The following is a 15,703-nucleotide window of genomic DNA, read 5'->3' as shown; positions in this document are numbered from 1 at the left end:
CCAGACACAATCAGTAAAGTCATGTTGGCTCTTCTCATTATCTCTCTTGTAATTGTTGGACACCTGTCTGCCCCTGTGCTGAGGAGGTAGGTGCTATACTTTTATTTGATCACTCAGAAAACAGTCAGCCAGTCACCGTAACTATAGAAACCCTGTCTGATATCAGCCACCTCTGCAGTGTTGATGGTGGCACTGTCACTATTTTCATCTAGTGTTGTCTTCTTCCAGCAGAGCTGATGAAAGCACAGCGGAGCTGGAGCTGCTCTTTGACCCCGGCCTCCTCAAACAGCATGTCAGCCTGACTGGTGGTAAGACGGCATCATATCAGTTTTATTAAAGTTTGCTTAGCAACTCCTGATTACCCAACAATGTGCATTTCCAAACAAGATACCGAGTGCTTTGCATCCAAGACAAACACTGACCAAAAGCAGCACTGATAGAACAGAGAGGACGATGTGGTAAAAACAATGTCTTTCACTGGTATTATATTTACTTCCATCCATCTGATTGTGTTGATGTGTTGGTGCAGATTATGGTGAGAGGCCCCTCTTCCCCCCTCTGCCAGCTGATACTGAAGATCCTTACCAGCCGAATCTGGAGGATGAATACTACTAACAGAAACAGATCCTGATGGAAGGAAATCAAGCTGATCTTCCCTGCATAGACGACCTATAAAAAAAAATTTAAAAACTGAAAAGAAATTATCTTTACTTTGTGTGTTTCCTTTTGCCCACATTTTTGCAGATTTCTCAGTATTTTATTTAGTGCATGTTCAATTAACTTCCTTCTCAAACTTCAGAGAGGGTGGGGCTTTGCTGTGTCTTGTTGTTATCAGGTAGCATTTGCCCTGTCATATCTGTTTCATAAATTGTAGGCAAAACATAACGGCTGAAGTTGCGGGACAGTAAGTTAAAGCTGCAGCAGCTTGGGAATGACATGTTGAGTCTAGTTCTTCCTTGTTCAGTAGTCTGATAATGGAAACGGATATGTATGTTCGACTGTTAAAACACAGTAAATTAAAATGTAGACTGTCACATAAGCTAATAATATTTAAGTTGATTTAATTATATTGTCATCAATTATGCTGTGTTTGATTTGAACCAGCATTAGAATTACAGAGGAAACAGGGGGGCTTAACTCCCCCCCAAAACAGACCTGAGCTCCCCTGAAAAAACTGATAAACAACCATTAGTTCTAATTCCCTGTCCTGTCACCAGTAATTATAAATGTGTGTGAGCAGCTCTGACTATCTGCTATCAATAATGTGTACGACTAATCTGGACTTGTGCAGGGTGTTTTCATACACCACGGATCATGAGCTGCTTTCATGTGTGGTTCTGTTTGTGGATTCTGCAGCTTCTCTAGAATCACTGATTCTTGTCAGAGCTCTCAGTCCAGCAGCCTCTCTCGTTATTTCTGTCGTGCATCGAAGAGAAGTATCTGAAAATCTGTTATCAAACAAGAAACAGGCCTAACTTTCTCCATTTTTCATTGTAATATTTGGTTTGTCTCCTGAAGCTGTCCAGGTTGCTGTTTGTTCTGATCCTCCTCCTTTTAATGTTTGAAAAACCTTTTCCAATTAAAGAGTCCAGACATCTCCTGCAGCAATTGTCTCTAAGATATCTGTGATATGAGCTCAATCCTTCAAAATGCTGATATATCCAATCACACAACTGTTATAATCAACCTTTTTATACCTATTTTGTTTGCCGTTGTCGTGATTATAAAATAATGATTTGCAGCAGCACACGGTCAGAGTTTAACTTACTACTGTCGAGGTGAGAATTAGTGAAGTAAACCAGTTAACCTAAAACTGCAACTCTCTGGATTGTGGGAGGAAGCTGGAGTTCCCAGAGGAAACCCACATCAATCTCCACACAGACAGGCCCCGGCCGGTCGGCAAGTTTTTAACCCAGAACCTTCACCCTGCTGTGAAGCGACTTTAACTTCACACACCTGCTCGCTCGCCCGCTCATACTTTTATACCGACAAAATAATGACAGGACACTCTGACATCTGCATTAAAATTTTTAAATAAAGAATAATTCACACCTAAAAAAATTCCAAAATAAAGAGAAATTTCACATACTACATGTTGAATCAATACAATGTCATATTTATAATTACAGATATTAAATTATTTATTTATATATGGCATGTCTGTACACCCTTTGTTTAGCCCCCATACATTTTCTCTCGTCCACCTGATTGGCTCTCGAGAAAGGAAACTCATATAAAAGTCAGTGTTGATATCTTGATGCGATGGCTTCGATTAGCAACAGCAGACAACTCTTTTGTTTTGTTTCAAGATTGGATTTTTTTTTTTGTTGTTTTTTTGTTTTTGTTTTTGAAAGGGACAAACAGTGGGGACTGGCGAGATGACTGGAACTGACAATTTCCACATCCTCCATTAATTAATCTTTCTTATACAGACATTTTATCTTTTGTTAATATGGATCACATAAAATAATCTGTTACAAATCAGTGTTAGTGATAAATGATGTAGGAAGCACACTTTGTTTTTCACTGCAGAACATCTGTGCTGTACCCGCGCTGGACCCGGGATGATTCAAAATCATACGGAAATCCTTTGTTTTTCTGCTACGATCACGTGGGGCCTCGTTCAGAACATGTCTCCATGACTTAATGAACCACAGAGCGATGAATTGGATGAATTTGATGCAACATCTGTGATGACTGGTCACATCAAGGTCATTATATTATATCACAATTCATCACAAGAGGTAAAACTGTTCACTCCTGATGAAGTCAATGCTTCATCTGAATGATGCCTGGGCTGAATAAATATTCATGTGTGTGACTGTGCACAGCTTGTTTGCCTCTGTCTTTTTTTTTAATCCTTCCCGAATTTCAGTAGGTCAGAAATTGGGACTTGAAAGCTTCTGGTTTCAAGAGAGAGACTTGACTCCCAAGCTTCATGCCTACAGCTCTACTGTCTAAATAGCGAAGCTGGTTTGGTAACTGTTAGCTGGCAGCTAAGATAGCGAGCTTATTAAACATGCCTAATTTTCTAAATGTATTGTCCACATTCCTGAATATGAATATCGTGGACTTTTTACGAGAACTAGATGCGTATTAACGGAATGGAATTGGATATATATATATATATATATATATAAATATATATATAATATGTGAATTTTTACCTCCTACATACTTGTATCCCGTTGATTAGAGAATGTTCTTGGACTGAATCTTTTTAACTTCTTACTCTTGGGACAGGGAAGAAGTTTCACTGTGCTCTGCATGTTCTGAAACAAACATGGCAGGAAAGAACAGGCCTTAAACAGCACAGGTACAGCACACCACACGTACTGCAATGGAAAAAAAAAAGAAAGCTCAACTTACATCAAACATACTCCTACGTCTCAAATCTGCATTCAAACTCTTAAATTCAACACGCACTCAATGGCAATCCCTTAAAATGATGTGATAATGTTCACTGAGGAAGGTCACAATGATCTGATGAGAAAGAGGCACTACTAGTGAAGATCTGAAGACACCAGAGTTTTGCTTTTGCTCCCTTGTCAGCACCTGTACCTGCTGTTTTCATTTAACATTTCTGATGTGGAAACTACGAGGAGCAGAGTTTCTAGAACACCACACGAAGGATATTCTGCATGTCGGCCCACATCCTCTACCGTTACAGAGCCTAGCCTGGATGTCCCCCCCCCCCCCTTGTTATTAAACATCTTCATCACTGATTTCATACCGTGTTAGAACACACAGTAAAGAAGCGCAGTGTTTCTGGCGTTAGACTAGGAATTAGGGCTGAAGCCTGACTGGGCAAATGATGGAGGCGTCTGTCTAGCTTGGGACTACAGTACCGATAGAAGCCGCTAAAAAGTTTTGAAAGGAAAAAATCCACACTCTTACACCCTCACACTTTTTTTTTTTTTTAAAGCATGGAAAAATGATGTTCAGTGCATTTCAGGAGTTCTTTGTGATTCACTGTTGAAATGTCTCAGTCCTATGTGAATTACCGATTACCTACACTTCCCAGAATTCCCTCTATCCCACAGGAAAACAACAGATGCACTGGCTTGAAAACTGTGGCGCTGATGACGTCACACCCTGCACTAAGACTCAGCTCTTCCTGACTCAAACACCTGATCTGTGCTGTAATAGTGTCCGCAGTAATACGGGAATCCAATGGTTGAGTGAACTGGCAAAAATATTCAAAATAAAGTGCACGTCAACTGTCATTGGCTTTTTTCGGTGGCTCTGACACATTTTTTCTGCTGAGCCTGTCCACAGCAGAACATCTCTCAGCTTCTGTTGATCACCTAATTGTTTCAGCTCTAATTAAGCCCTTACCAACCTTTGTGTTAAACTGAAATACGTGGTCTTTGCTAGGCTAGTTTTTGTTTTTTTTCCTGACGCTGGAGATAGAGACGTGAACCTTTGCTGCACTTGTGCCTCTGCACAGCTCATACCGCAGACCGTGTGTTGCTCTTCCAGGTGACTATGACTTTTCTGCTGTCAACCAGCTGATGAAAAAATGTGAGGATTTGACAACAAGTTCAGGCACAAAGATCTGAAAGGACCCAAAAATGCAAAGAACATCAACCTACAGCCGGTTTTCTAACAGTGCTACAGGGTGGGCTTCGAACCGTGTGAATCCCCTTTATATTAGGCGTGCTAAAAGGATACAATTCACCGTTCCTACATGAACTGTTGTTTCACTTAGAGTACATTTTCAGTGTGAGGATGTCATTTAGTAAATACACACGTCCCTCATGTTCAGACTGTGAATGTTTGAAGTCCAAGCAAATTCATCACATGTTCATTTGTCCACGTCTCAGCCGCTGTTTTACTTTTGTCAAGTACTCAGTGCTGGCACCTGCTGAGACGATGCTACAGGCTAACTAGCGCTGCCAAGGCCGTGGTGATTTGTGCTTTCCATGGACAGCCCGTGATCACTTACTCATCACCGACTCCATTTTGCATATTTTCTTTTCTCAGTACACATGGCCTTTGGCACATATCCTCCTCTTCTCGTCGCACAAAGGTTTCACCACACGTTCCGATACTCCATCCTTCTTTTCCCGCTCGTTTGTCAGATGTGTTATGTTTTTATTTATTTACTTAAATTTTTAGATATGTCTGTCCTTCATGCAACGTTATGTTATGATACAGTGTACTGTACAGTGCTGTGGCTGAAGGCAGGGCAGTGCTATTCCAGGTAGATGTCCTCTGTAGGGCACGAGAACTCCACAAACTCTTTATAGTACAACTGGAAGGCTTTCCTGGAAAAAAACAAGAACATGCAACGCGTCATTTCAACACTTCACTCAAAAGCAAACACCCTAGCGTCTTCTAATTCATCATGGTCTGTTAAGAGATGCTGAAATCAGCTCTTTCTAATCCTGTTAAAGCGATGCCTTGATTGGCGGAGTATCCATCCGTTTGTGTCAGTAAATGCACAAACGTCCTCACTGCAAAGAATGAATATTTAAGAGCCGATACACAGACAGGCCGACTCACCCCACTGACTCTGCGAGAGGTTTAGTGGAGTTTTCAGACACAAACACGTGGCAGGCAAATCTCTGGTCCGCTGGGTGTTTTGTAATGAAGCCGAAATACCTGCAGAGAAGACAGAGAAGAAACAGATAAGTAGTTTGGTCATGCTAAATTCACTGTGTCACGTATGTATGATTAACTGCTGTTTCATGTTTCCTCAGTCAGTGAAGAGGTCAGCTCTGTGTCTGAAGTCTGGTACATTTGTTGATTTCAAGTGACGCCTTGTGGTAAATAATTGTTTGGTGTCTGCAGATGAAAACTAGCAAAGTGCAAGAACATCAAACGTTTTCACCGTATTTCTTTTATTGTAGTCAGACAGAAACAAAAAACTGATTGCTGATTAATCGTCCAGCCAATAATTATCTTTTGGTTTGTATTGGACTTGGTAATCCCTGACTGGAAGCAGTGTTCATGCTTTCTCTCTGTACTTACTTGCTGTTTTTGGGGTGATAGCCGCAGAAGGAGACGTTCTTTAACTGGAAGAAGTGACTGCACTCATTACTCTGTGAGAAAGACACAGAAAACAGGGGCAGAATAAATGGATGGAGGGAAATTCTAGCAACAATGTTCTGATTGCTGTATGGAACGAATAATAAACTCAAACGATTATTACAGGAGAGAGTCCTGCATTCACAATTGTTCTTACATTAAAAATATGAAATTACTGGCAGCACAATGTACAAAAGTATCACAAGAAAACACACTCACTATATATTAAAGATTATCATTACTAATACATTACAACATTTTAATGTTGTAGCTTGCCCAGGCAGTGGCACGTAAAACTACTGTATGACTATTTTGGGTAGAGTGATTAATAGCATTGCATCATATTATCTACAAAACCAACTCACTAGAAAAAAAAGAGTAATTTTCTTTTAAATTTTCAAAACAGCTTACAGTGTAATATCTCTATAAGTGGCAACATATAAGGAAAGATGGTCTGATGTTTAAAATCTAAATTGCAGATTTAAGGCCTCATTCTATGTCTATTTTTATGTGAAGCACTTTGATTAAATCTCTTGTATCAAAGGTGCTAAACAAATACAGTAGTTTATTATTATTATTATTATTACTAAAGCTGTGAAATCAATGTAGTAGAGAAAAGAAACCCAGAAACCTAGAAAACACTTCCCTGCAGTGTCCATTAGCAGCCACACGGGGGCGGCATGTCCCAACTGTTCAAAGGGTTTCTGGTGTGACGATGAGCTTGTATATGAAAAAACCTCATGAAGCTGCACTTCACTTAATTTGTATTAGATAGACAAAGGGATAAAAGTGTCTTACTCTGTCACAAGCATAATAATCCTCTTGAACTGCAAGCTTGATGCCTTTCACACTGATCTCCAGGATGCAGGAGGAAGGCGGGTTGTACTTGACTGTCATCCTTCTGTTGGTGGCAATCTGGAAAACAAATGTTTAATAAGCTCCAAACTCTTACAGAGGGAATTCTGTGATGCAGTTCTGTGCTGGATGATGATAACATGAAAGATGCGTCACGTCACATAGGTGTTAGTTTACCCCTCCTTAATGTTGCTCCACTATAACAGTCAGTTTTTTTTACACGCACAAACGTGCACAACATGGGCCTTGTACCTTCTGCATAGCAGCGCACAGAACGTCGTTTCCTTTGTGGTAGGGCACTTGGACCGAGCCCAGGAACTTTAGCCGGTATCTGTCCATCCATTCGCTGCTCTTCACTGCACAGGACAGAAACAAAATTATAGAATAAAAGCCAATACCTACAAAATAATAAACATAACATAAGATAACATAGAGGGCGGTGGTTAACACGGCAGATCACAGCTCTGTCCTTACGTGAGGCCTCACAGGCGGAACAGCCAAAATATTCTGTTCTGCACTCGTTCTGTCATTTTTCTTCTTAAAAAAAATATTCTGAATATAAATAGCTTCTAAATTTAGATCACTCTCAGCTACACGGGCATGACGCGACTCAGAAGAAGCATCACTCAACTTGTGTGTGAAGGTACAAATACCAATACCATTTTTCCACTGGATCTGTTATGAGTCAGCGTATTTGTGTTGATTTCTTTACATTTTGTGTGGCTGTGAGTCCTTCTGCAGTTCCACCAGCTGTTTATTTTAAACATTCAACCATCATATTTGAATTTTTCTATCCAAGTTCTCAGATAAATGAGAAGCCTGTGATAATATAGAGGATTATTTTTGTTAGCATTCAGCTACACTGTTGTGCTAACAAAGCACTTATGTCATCTCTGTTGAAATTAAGTTTGTCAACTTTACCTGCCACTACAGCAGCAGATTCTCATTTATCTCAGAATATGAAGAGAAAACGTCACGTTTCAGCTTGTTAGAAAGCATTTCAGCATCCTTCCTAACCTTTGTAGCTCTCGGTGTCTTTGGTCACTTCTATAGCGTAGTAAGCCGGGAAGATCCCACGGGCACCAGTTCGCATGTTGTAGCCCTCGTACCAGTAATCCTCCGCCTGGACCTCCACCAGCAACGGGTCGTCCACCTCCAGCTCCAACTCATCGTCATGTCGAGGGACAAACCTGTCGAGGCGGATGAGGTTAATGTAGGGGATCTAAGGTCTAGATCTAAGGTATTTTTAAAGGAATACGTCTCTGAAATCTGTGTTTTGAGTGTCAAACATTCACCCACTGTCAATACGAGAAATGTGTAGCCTGCTTCTTCACAGAGCACACAGCTGAATTTAGCTTTGATTCACAAAGTTACAACAGATTCCAATGGCAGCCCGGTTTCATGGTGAAATAAAGCTGCACACAAACTCCTCAAATGACTCCTTCTCCTCTTTCTCCTCTGTCCATTTGCATTTGTGTCGTAGGATATACTTATGTCACATTTAGCAGTTTACCTGTGTAGCACGCAGCTTACTGAAGCTGCTTACATTCGTCGCAAATGATAAATGGCATTTGTGAATCCAAGCTGACAACAGCTGCTAACTCCTTTAAGCCTATACTGAAAACATAGGTTAAACACTCACAACACAGGTTTCCAGCGTCAGCTTTTAATAGAAAATAAACCTTAATCTGAAACAATACAAAGCTGAAACAATGATATAGTCAAGCTAACGAGCGTGACGTAATCAGATGTAATGCTAATGGCTGTAGAGACACTACACAAATGTAGAGTTAAATATTATATACATACAAACTAGAAACCCATTTTCGAAGGGACACTGTAACAAGCCCCCTGCTTTCAGCTATGCATGAATAATGTCCTGCATCATCACATGATCTGTTTGTGCACAGAGATGCTGCTGTTCACATGACTGCACTGCTGTTCTTTTTGCATTTATCAGCATGAGGTCTTCAACAACAGCTATAACTGGAGTGAGACTATTACTGAGAAAACAAGCAGAAAATTTGTGTTTTCTGCTCCAACAGCCACATAAAGTTTACTAACCGGCTTAATTTCTAAGATCTGGGACACATTTCCACATTAGTGGTCAGGGCTGATCAGACATGGAAATGGGTTTCCGGAAACCTGGAAAACCAATTCTTAAATTCCTACTGATTTATCACTAATAACACACTGAAATAAAACTTTTCTCAACCACATTTCCCCATTAAATGTCTGTAAAGCAGAGCCAGTATCTCTGGTAGATTGGAAGATAAAAAAACCAGCGCTATGTGTAAAACCATAATCTGAAAGCTGCTACATGTGCATACAAGAGAAACGGAAAGAGAAAGAACTTGTGGTGATTTTGAGCGGAAAAACAAACAGTTGCTTGTGTTAAGTGTTGAAACTGCTTTAAGGCAGTAGCCAAAGGGAAAAGGTTGGTTTAATGGTGGTTGCATTCATTTCTGAGAACCCGGGAATGCGGCAACTTTGCTAAAAAAAAGAAACATGAGTATTCAGGCCAGAAGCAAATGATCTGAACTACATATTTGGAATTTAAGTGGCATTTCGGTTTGGTAGTTCATAGTCTAAGTAGCCATGTTTAGACAATATATGGCTGAACTGTTTGTTTGTTTACAACCTGTCTGATGAAACATATAAAAGCCTGAATAGGAATCACAGGATCTACAATCTTGTTGACTTTGTTTAAAAGCAAAAATATAAGATGAATGAGCAACACGCTATTTGCCAAAATGCTTGTATGACGTGTTGAGCTAAAATATAATCACATTCAATAATAATGATGGCTGATGATATCACACGTATTTTAAATCATGGTGCCATATATACTCTGCATGTAGGGATGATGATGATGATGATGATGCTGATGATGATGATGTGAGTGTTAGTATTGGTGAGGATGATGATGTTGTAGTTCTTCCTCACCTGTAGACGGCTCTGTGGCTCTGGTCCTTCTCTTCCCCGTTAATGACACATGAGAATAAGCCAAAGGACTCTGCGCCTTGACGACATGAGAGAAAATGAAATAAGTGTGAGCCTCTGCAACAGGCTGGCAAAAAGAATAATCACATCAATGTAAAATTGAAACCATAGTCCGTCATTGACGAATAGAAAACCCAATTAGGGCACATGGTGTTTATTTTAAAGCGCACATTAGGACCTATGAATCACGCTTTAAGTAGGCGTGAAACAGATGAGCATTGTGTATTTCTGCCCACATTCCCCCTGAGACATCAGTTATCCCCTCCTGCACTACTCAGATAAACTGCACTGCTGTTTCTAATGAGCCTGTAAAACATGGCCGGCGTCCAGGAGGCCAGCAGGACCGTGAGAGGGAAATGACCGTTCTCAGTCTCCTTCACGTGGTTCCTCCCTTCTGCCCATCACTGCTCGTCGCTTTACGCACACATACGCGCTGAGGTCGTGGGTCGGTGTGTGACTTGTTGATGCTTTTCCTATTGTTTTCCCCTTAAAGGCGACTTTTCTTTTCCACTGGGAGAGCGGCAAAACCATAAGCTGGAAACTGACAGAAGCTGTTGCTGTGAGCTCATGGACAACAGCGACGGGACCGTCAAAGTCTCCAGTTGCTCTCTTATTATGCTGACTCACTGATTTTTCTTCTGACACACAATCTCTCTCACATCTCTCAAAGATTATCAGACGGATTTTAGTGAAATCCACTGAGAGGATTCATGGAAGAACATTTTCCATTTTTGTGCACTTAACATTTTTAGCCCCGTACTTGCAAAGCTCTCAGACTGAATTAGATATTTCTGCCGATTCCCCGACAATCATCTAGACAGAGGACACATTTTTGCGATGATAACTTTCCAGAATTTAAAAATGTTGTCTCTTTGTAGTGTTAAGGCCTCACTATCTCCGGACTTCTTGGATTGTATTTCAAGTTCTTACCTACACAGCTTCTTTCACTAAAGAAGACAGTCAACAAAACCGTCCAAAAAATACAAGGTCTGAAAACCTTCAGGATTATAACTTGAAGCCACAAAAATACAAATGATGGAGTCGAAACATTTAGCAGATTCGCCTGAATAACAACGGTGAAAAATATAATTCATACAGCCTGTGTCATTGCTTCTTTTTTTCCCCTCAGTCCTTCCAAACGCCCTCTCTAGTTCTACCATTGTTTTAATGCCTTGAAAGAGGCTCAAGACCTGTCTGTGGATGTGATTGGTTGGGACAGCAGAGGAGAAGAAAGGGACTGGAGGCAAATCCATGAAAGTGCAAACTGTTTTTTTTGGCTCAGTGTCCCTCCACCCAGCAGGCCATTTAAATGTCCAGCTGGGTTTCTGCCCTGAACGTGCTGCTGTCGGTTCCCTGATAACAAATTTGAACAAAGCAGCAAAAGACTGCAGCTTCCATTTAAAAGACTTACAAGCCGAGCCGGATGACACGGCATAAATTAGTACAACTAACACGTAAATCACACGGTGAAACGAACTAATGTTCATCTTTGCACCACAGATAAGGATAAACAGAAACATTTCAAATGACAGTACATTATTGCTCGGTTCCACCTGGGGAACGTTCAGCCATAATCAAACCTTTACATTAAATCTGACTCACTGCTGTTGACCTATAGGAGGTCACAATGTCCAGAGTTGAACCAGTCATGTGGATAATGATCTGTGCTGTACGAGAGTGTTCCAGCTCCTGAATATCTCTGTGGCTTTATCAGCCACATCACTTTAAGCCTTTTCCACCGCGCTGCCAATTCGGCTAGACAGCATTCACCGCTGCGTTACTGTATGTTTAAAAGGGAATTACAAGGGCCAACAGCTTGCAGTGCTGATGTGCTCGCCGGCTGTTTTGGAATCTAAAGTTTTGGATTCATATATTATTCTTAAAAAACGAAATAAGAAGTTTCAGACACAGAGCAGGGTGGGAGGGTGAAATGAGAGATCGCTCTGTCTAGCAAACGGCCAAAAGGGGAAGCACAATGTGGCCACTGGATATACAAAACAGAGTGAGTGTATTCGTTTGCATGTCTTTGCATGCAGTATGTCCTTGTAGTTGCACAACAACAAAAAACCAAACCAAACCCAAACGCCTCCAGTTCTCACTTCATCACTTACACGTTTCAATGTTCTCTTGACTCTGTCAACATTTGGATTCATGTTTTTCTCTCTCTCCTTCTTTCTTTATTTTTTTTTAGTTTTATAATTATGGGTAAAAAAACAAAAATGATCAAATGGCATAAATCAGAAATAAATTAATATTTGTTCCCTTATCTGAATTTTCCCTGACAAAAGAAAAGGTATCTATACGTGGGTGATATCTCTGACAGATGTGGCTATTTAATACAAATATTTGTACATTATTGTTACTCTGTCACATCTGGGTAAACACATGACAGATTAGATATGAATTATTATATTTAATGCTTTTTAATGGTTTCACTTAAATAAAACAAAAACACTATGATCCCAGTAGACACACACAGTCGACACATGATAATAGTAATTCATCACCCTGAACGTGTAACATGTGACAGTTTGGACTTTGGGAACATCCCAATTAAGTCTACCCTTCTTGTTGGATGGGGATAGGGAACACTGCCTGTCTGAAGAGGGAAACTCTGCGTTACCATGACGGTGACTTACTGGAGGAGCGCGAGCGTCCGTTCATGAAGACGTTGAGGAACTTCTTGGAGAAGTGCAGGTCTGCCTCCGGAGTGGAGTCCTCGGACAGACAAGCCGTGGCCTCTCTCCTCACTCCTCCTATCTGAGCTCCGTCCTCATCCTCCTCATCTTCCTCCTCATACTCCTCCCCGATGGCCGACTCATAGGGAGAGGAGACGCAGTTGTCGTAGACCGTGGCCGAGTCGCTGTCGTCGCTGTAGCCTTGGTAACACTGCCGGAGACTGACCAGTTCCAGCTGAGCGTGCTCATCCACCACCAGCGTGTATTTGACTGAGTCATATGAAAGGCCGCTGGCCTCCGAGCTCATGGAAGTCCTTAGCGGGGCCGCTCTGATGCCGCCGCCGTCGCCTTTTCCTCCCCCCTTCCTCATCCTTCCATCCATTATTATCCTGTCCACATCCTCATCCTCTCCACAGTAGCTTTCATCCGTGGCATCCACGTACTCCACCGATGACCCAGCTCGCAGCATAACCCCGGCCCCCGTTCCTGCCCCCTTCAGGCTGAGGTCCAGTGCGAGGGAGGAGCGAGCGGAGATGGCCATGCTGGGCGGTGTGATGAGGGACTCTACGCAGGAAGCATATGATGGAGGGGGGATGTAGACCTCATCCTCCTCATAGATGGAGGGGTTTGTCCGATCTGGGAGGGGCTGGTAAGGAGGCGGGCCCTCAGTGTCAGAGCTGATGGACATGCGGCCCTGCTCAGTCTGCTGTGAGAGAAAAGGCCGCTCCTGCACGTTGGAGGGTTCTAGGGCGTCAGCGGAGCGCTGCACAGGAGTCAGGTAGATCTCCTCCGTGGGCTCTAGACGAACGTCCGTGTGGTAGCGGATCCTCTCCCGGTGGTGCCCACCTCCATCTGCCTTCCCCGCCGGATATAGAGGAGCTGGTGTGTAGTTCTGAGGTGGAGGGGGTGCCGGTGGCTTCTCCTGAAGCTTGGAGCGTGTCACAGCTGCTGTGGACGAGCTGTGCGAGTGTCCAGAGCTGTGGCCGTGTCTGCAGGGGGCGTCGGTGGAGGTCCCGCGGTCTTTGGTCTGTGCTCCCCCACCCTGCACCTTGTCCTCGTCGCTCAGGCAGCTGTGCTCACGTGGAGGGGTGAGCTCTCCTGGAGGAAGAGAAGACGCGAACAACAACATGCACACAGCCGCACAAAAGCACAAGCAAACGCACAAGCACGCGCAAAGGCCAGACAAACACACAGAGTAAACATACATGATGCAGAAACGCAAACATGACCAAAAAGCAAACGCACAGACGGACGTGAAGGCAGACATGGCAGCGAATGCACAGACAGATAAAGTAATGCACAAACAAGAGAAGAGAGAAAAGTAGAAATGGTTAGGTAACGGATGTCGGGATTACGCAGCTAAATCCCCATTACTCATCAAATTCAGTGCAGCCAAGGGAAGGTGATTGATGTGTTATGTCATAATCCATCGCCAGGAAAATCCAGGCATGATATTGTCACCGAGGATGATGATGCAGCGCAGACGTCTGAGCTGCAGGACAGCAAACGTCAGGTGAGTCCTGAATGTTTGTACACACTTCAGCATTTAAGGAGCCGAGCAGGAACAGAGACTGTATTTTTGTGAAATTGTCACTAAGCGTTGCAGCATCACAGATTATGATTGACATAAATCTGTTTCACAACAATCATCATATCAAAAAAATAAAATAAAATCCTTGTGGGCTCATCTGGATCTGCTTTTCAATTTTCAACAGAGTGTAGTAGATCGCTCCTTAAAGCAACTTCTCCCTGACTTAAAATGAGTCTCAAGTGTTTGTGAGGCCATATGATGTCATCTGCTTGTTTGCATACGAATGGCACCAGTTGTGTTCATGAACAGGACCAAAGTCCAAATAAGGACCCCCCCCCCTCCTCCATAAATGTTCTGTAAGTATCTATACTGGATTATATAATGTCCATGTTGTAGAATGGAAACGTCATTAACCTGGACCAGGATAAATACACTGCGGTTTGAAGCAATCTGTGAATGTTGAATAATTATACGACCTCGTGAGGATGGATGTAATGAGATTACCTTAATGATGCTCTGTTAAGGTTTGTTCACAAGGATCTTTATGCCGTGTTTAACCATTGAATTAAAATCCAAAATGAATTCTAATCATATGTTTTGTTGCCAAAGTGGGGGAAACTTCACAACACGTAAAAAAAAACATAAAAAAACACCTAGTTTTGGTTTAGCATTTGGCTTGATGTCAGTCTATGTGGTGAATACAGGGCCAGCAATGAGGTAACTGCCTGGGATTAATGTGTGAATGCTTCCATTCTGCATCCAAGCACAAAAGGCAAGTTCATTCATCCTAATGTTTGAGGGTTTTTTTCCAAGCTGTCTTTTAAAATGATTGAGATAATAATTAATGTGTGACTTATTCCAACAGTGAGGGTTGTTGGCAGTGACTTTGGTTAGTCACTTCACATTGTGCTGTGAAAAGAGCTGTAGCAACGAGCTACGACAGCTCCCGGCTAGCTAAGCCCTGAGCCGGCTAACACACACACACACACACACACACACACACACACACACACACACACACGCACACACACACAGAGTATATACTACTGCCTCAACTAGTTAGACTTAGTCCAGCATTGCTAATCCAAGCCTTAACACTGTCTCCTGAGGATCAGAGAGGAACACGACCTGCCAGACTCAATGCAAATCACACACACGTTCAGCTGCTGCTGTTTGTAGAACCGAGGACGAATAATGTCGGCAACAATATTGATCGTCTGCACATCGCAGGTGTCACCATGAGTCAAAAAGAAAGAAGATAATTCAACTGAAATATGAGCTTTGTTTTGTGATGGGAAAGAAAAAAAAAGCTCACCTGTTTTAAGAGGCGAGGACGAACCTGAAACTTTCTCCTGCCAACTGTATTTCTTCCCAAAGGAGTTGTTGTTTAGTGTGTCCTGTGGAAATGCAGAAAAGAGGAAGAGAAGAAGAAGGAAGTGGTGAGAAAGAAAAACAGATGGAGTGAGCAGAGAGAAAAAGAGACGGGAAGAGAGAGAGAGGGAGGTTTGGTCTCTGAATTCTGGATCCTGACGCTCAATGTACACAAGTTTTTTGTCTCTCTCTTTCTCTCTCTCTCTCTCTCTCTCTCACACACACACACACA

The 15,703-nt window shown here is 42.2% G+C and overlaps 1 protein-coding gene across 2 annotated transcripts in view; it reads right to left on the bottom strand.

Moving 5' to 3' along the window:
- Positions 1-2,015: 2,015 nt before the first annotated feature.
- mapk8ip1b (mitogen-activated protein kinase 8 interacting protein 1b) overlaps positions 2,016-15,703 on the bottom strand; it is a 48,904-nt gene continuing 35,216 nt past the window's right edge. For both annotated transcript variants that reach the window (XM_023405286.2, XM_023405287.2), the window contains exons 4-12: positions 15,416-15,497; positions 12,531-13,667; positions 9,835-9,910; positions 7,906-8,078; positions 7,141-7,244; positions 6,832-6,948; positions 5,977-6,047; positions 5,509-5,607; positions 2,016-5,270 (exon numbers count right to left, since the gene is read on the bottom strand). In XM_023405286.2, coding sequence (XP_023261054.1) covers positions 5,198-5,270; positions 5,509-5,607; positions 5,977-6,047; positions 6,832-6,948; positions 7,141-7,244; positions 7,906-8,078; positions 9,835-9,910; positions 12,531-13,667; positions 15,416-15,497 — 1,932 coding nt within the window. In that variant the 3' untranslated portion in view covers positions 2,016-5,197. The remainder of the gene's footprint in view (positions 5,271-5,508; positions 5,608-5,976; positions 6,048-6,831; positions 6,949-7,140; positions 7,245-7,905; positions 8,079-9,834; positions 9,911-12,530; positions 13,668-15,415; positions 15,498-15,703) is intronic.

This window comes from Seriola lalandi, unplaced genomic scaffold (genome assembly GCF_002814215.2).
Source record: "Seriola lalandi dorsalis isolate HSWRI2012SDOR001 ecotype SW California unplaced genomic scaffold, Sedor1 jcf7180002054270, whole genome shotgun sequence".
Taxonomy (NCBI): Eukaryota; Metazoa; Chordata; class Actinopteri; order Carangiformes; family Carangidae; genus Seriola; species Seriola lalandi.
The sequence above is the reverse complement of the archived record's forward strand: the minus strand, read 5'-3'. Positions and strand labels throughout refer to the sequence as shown.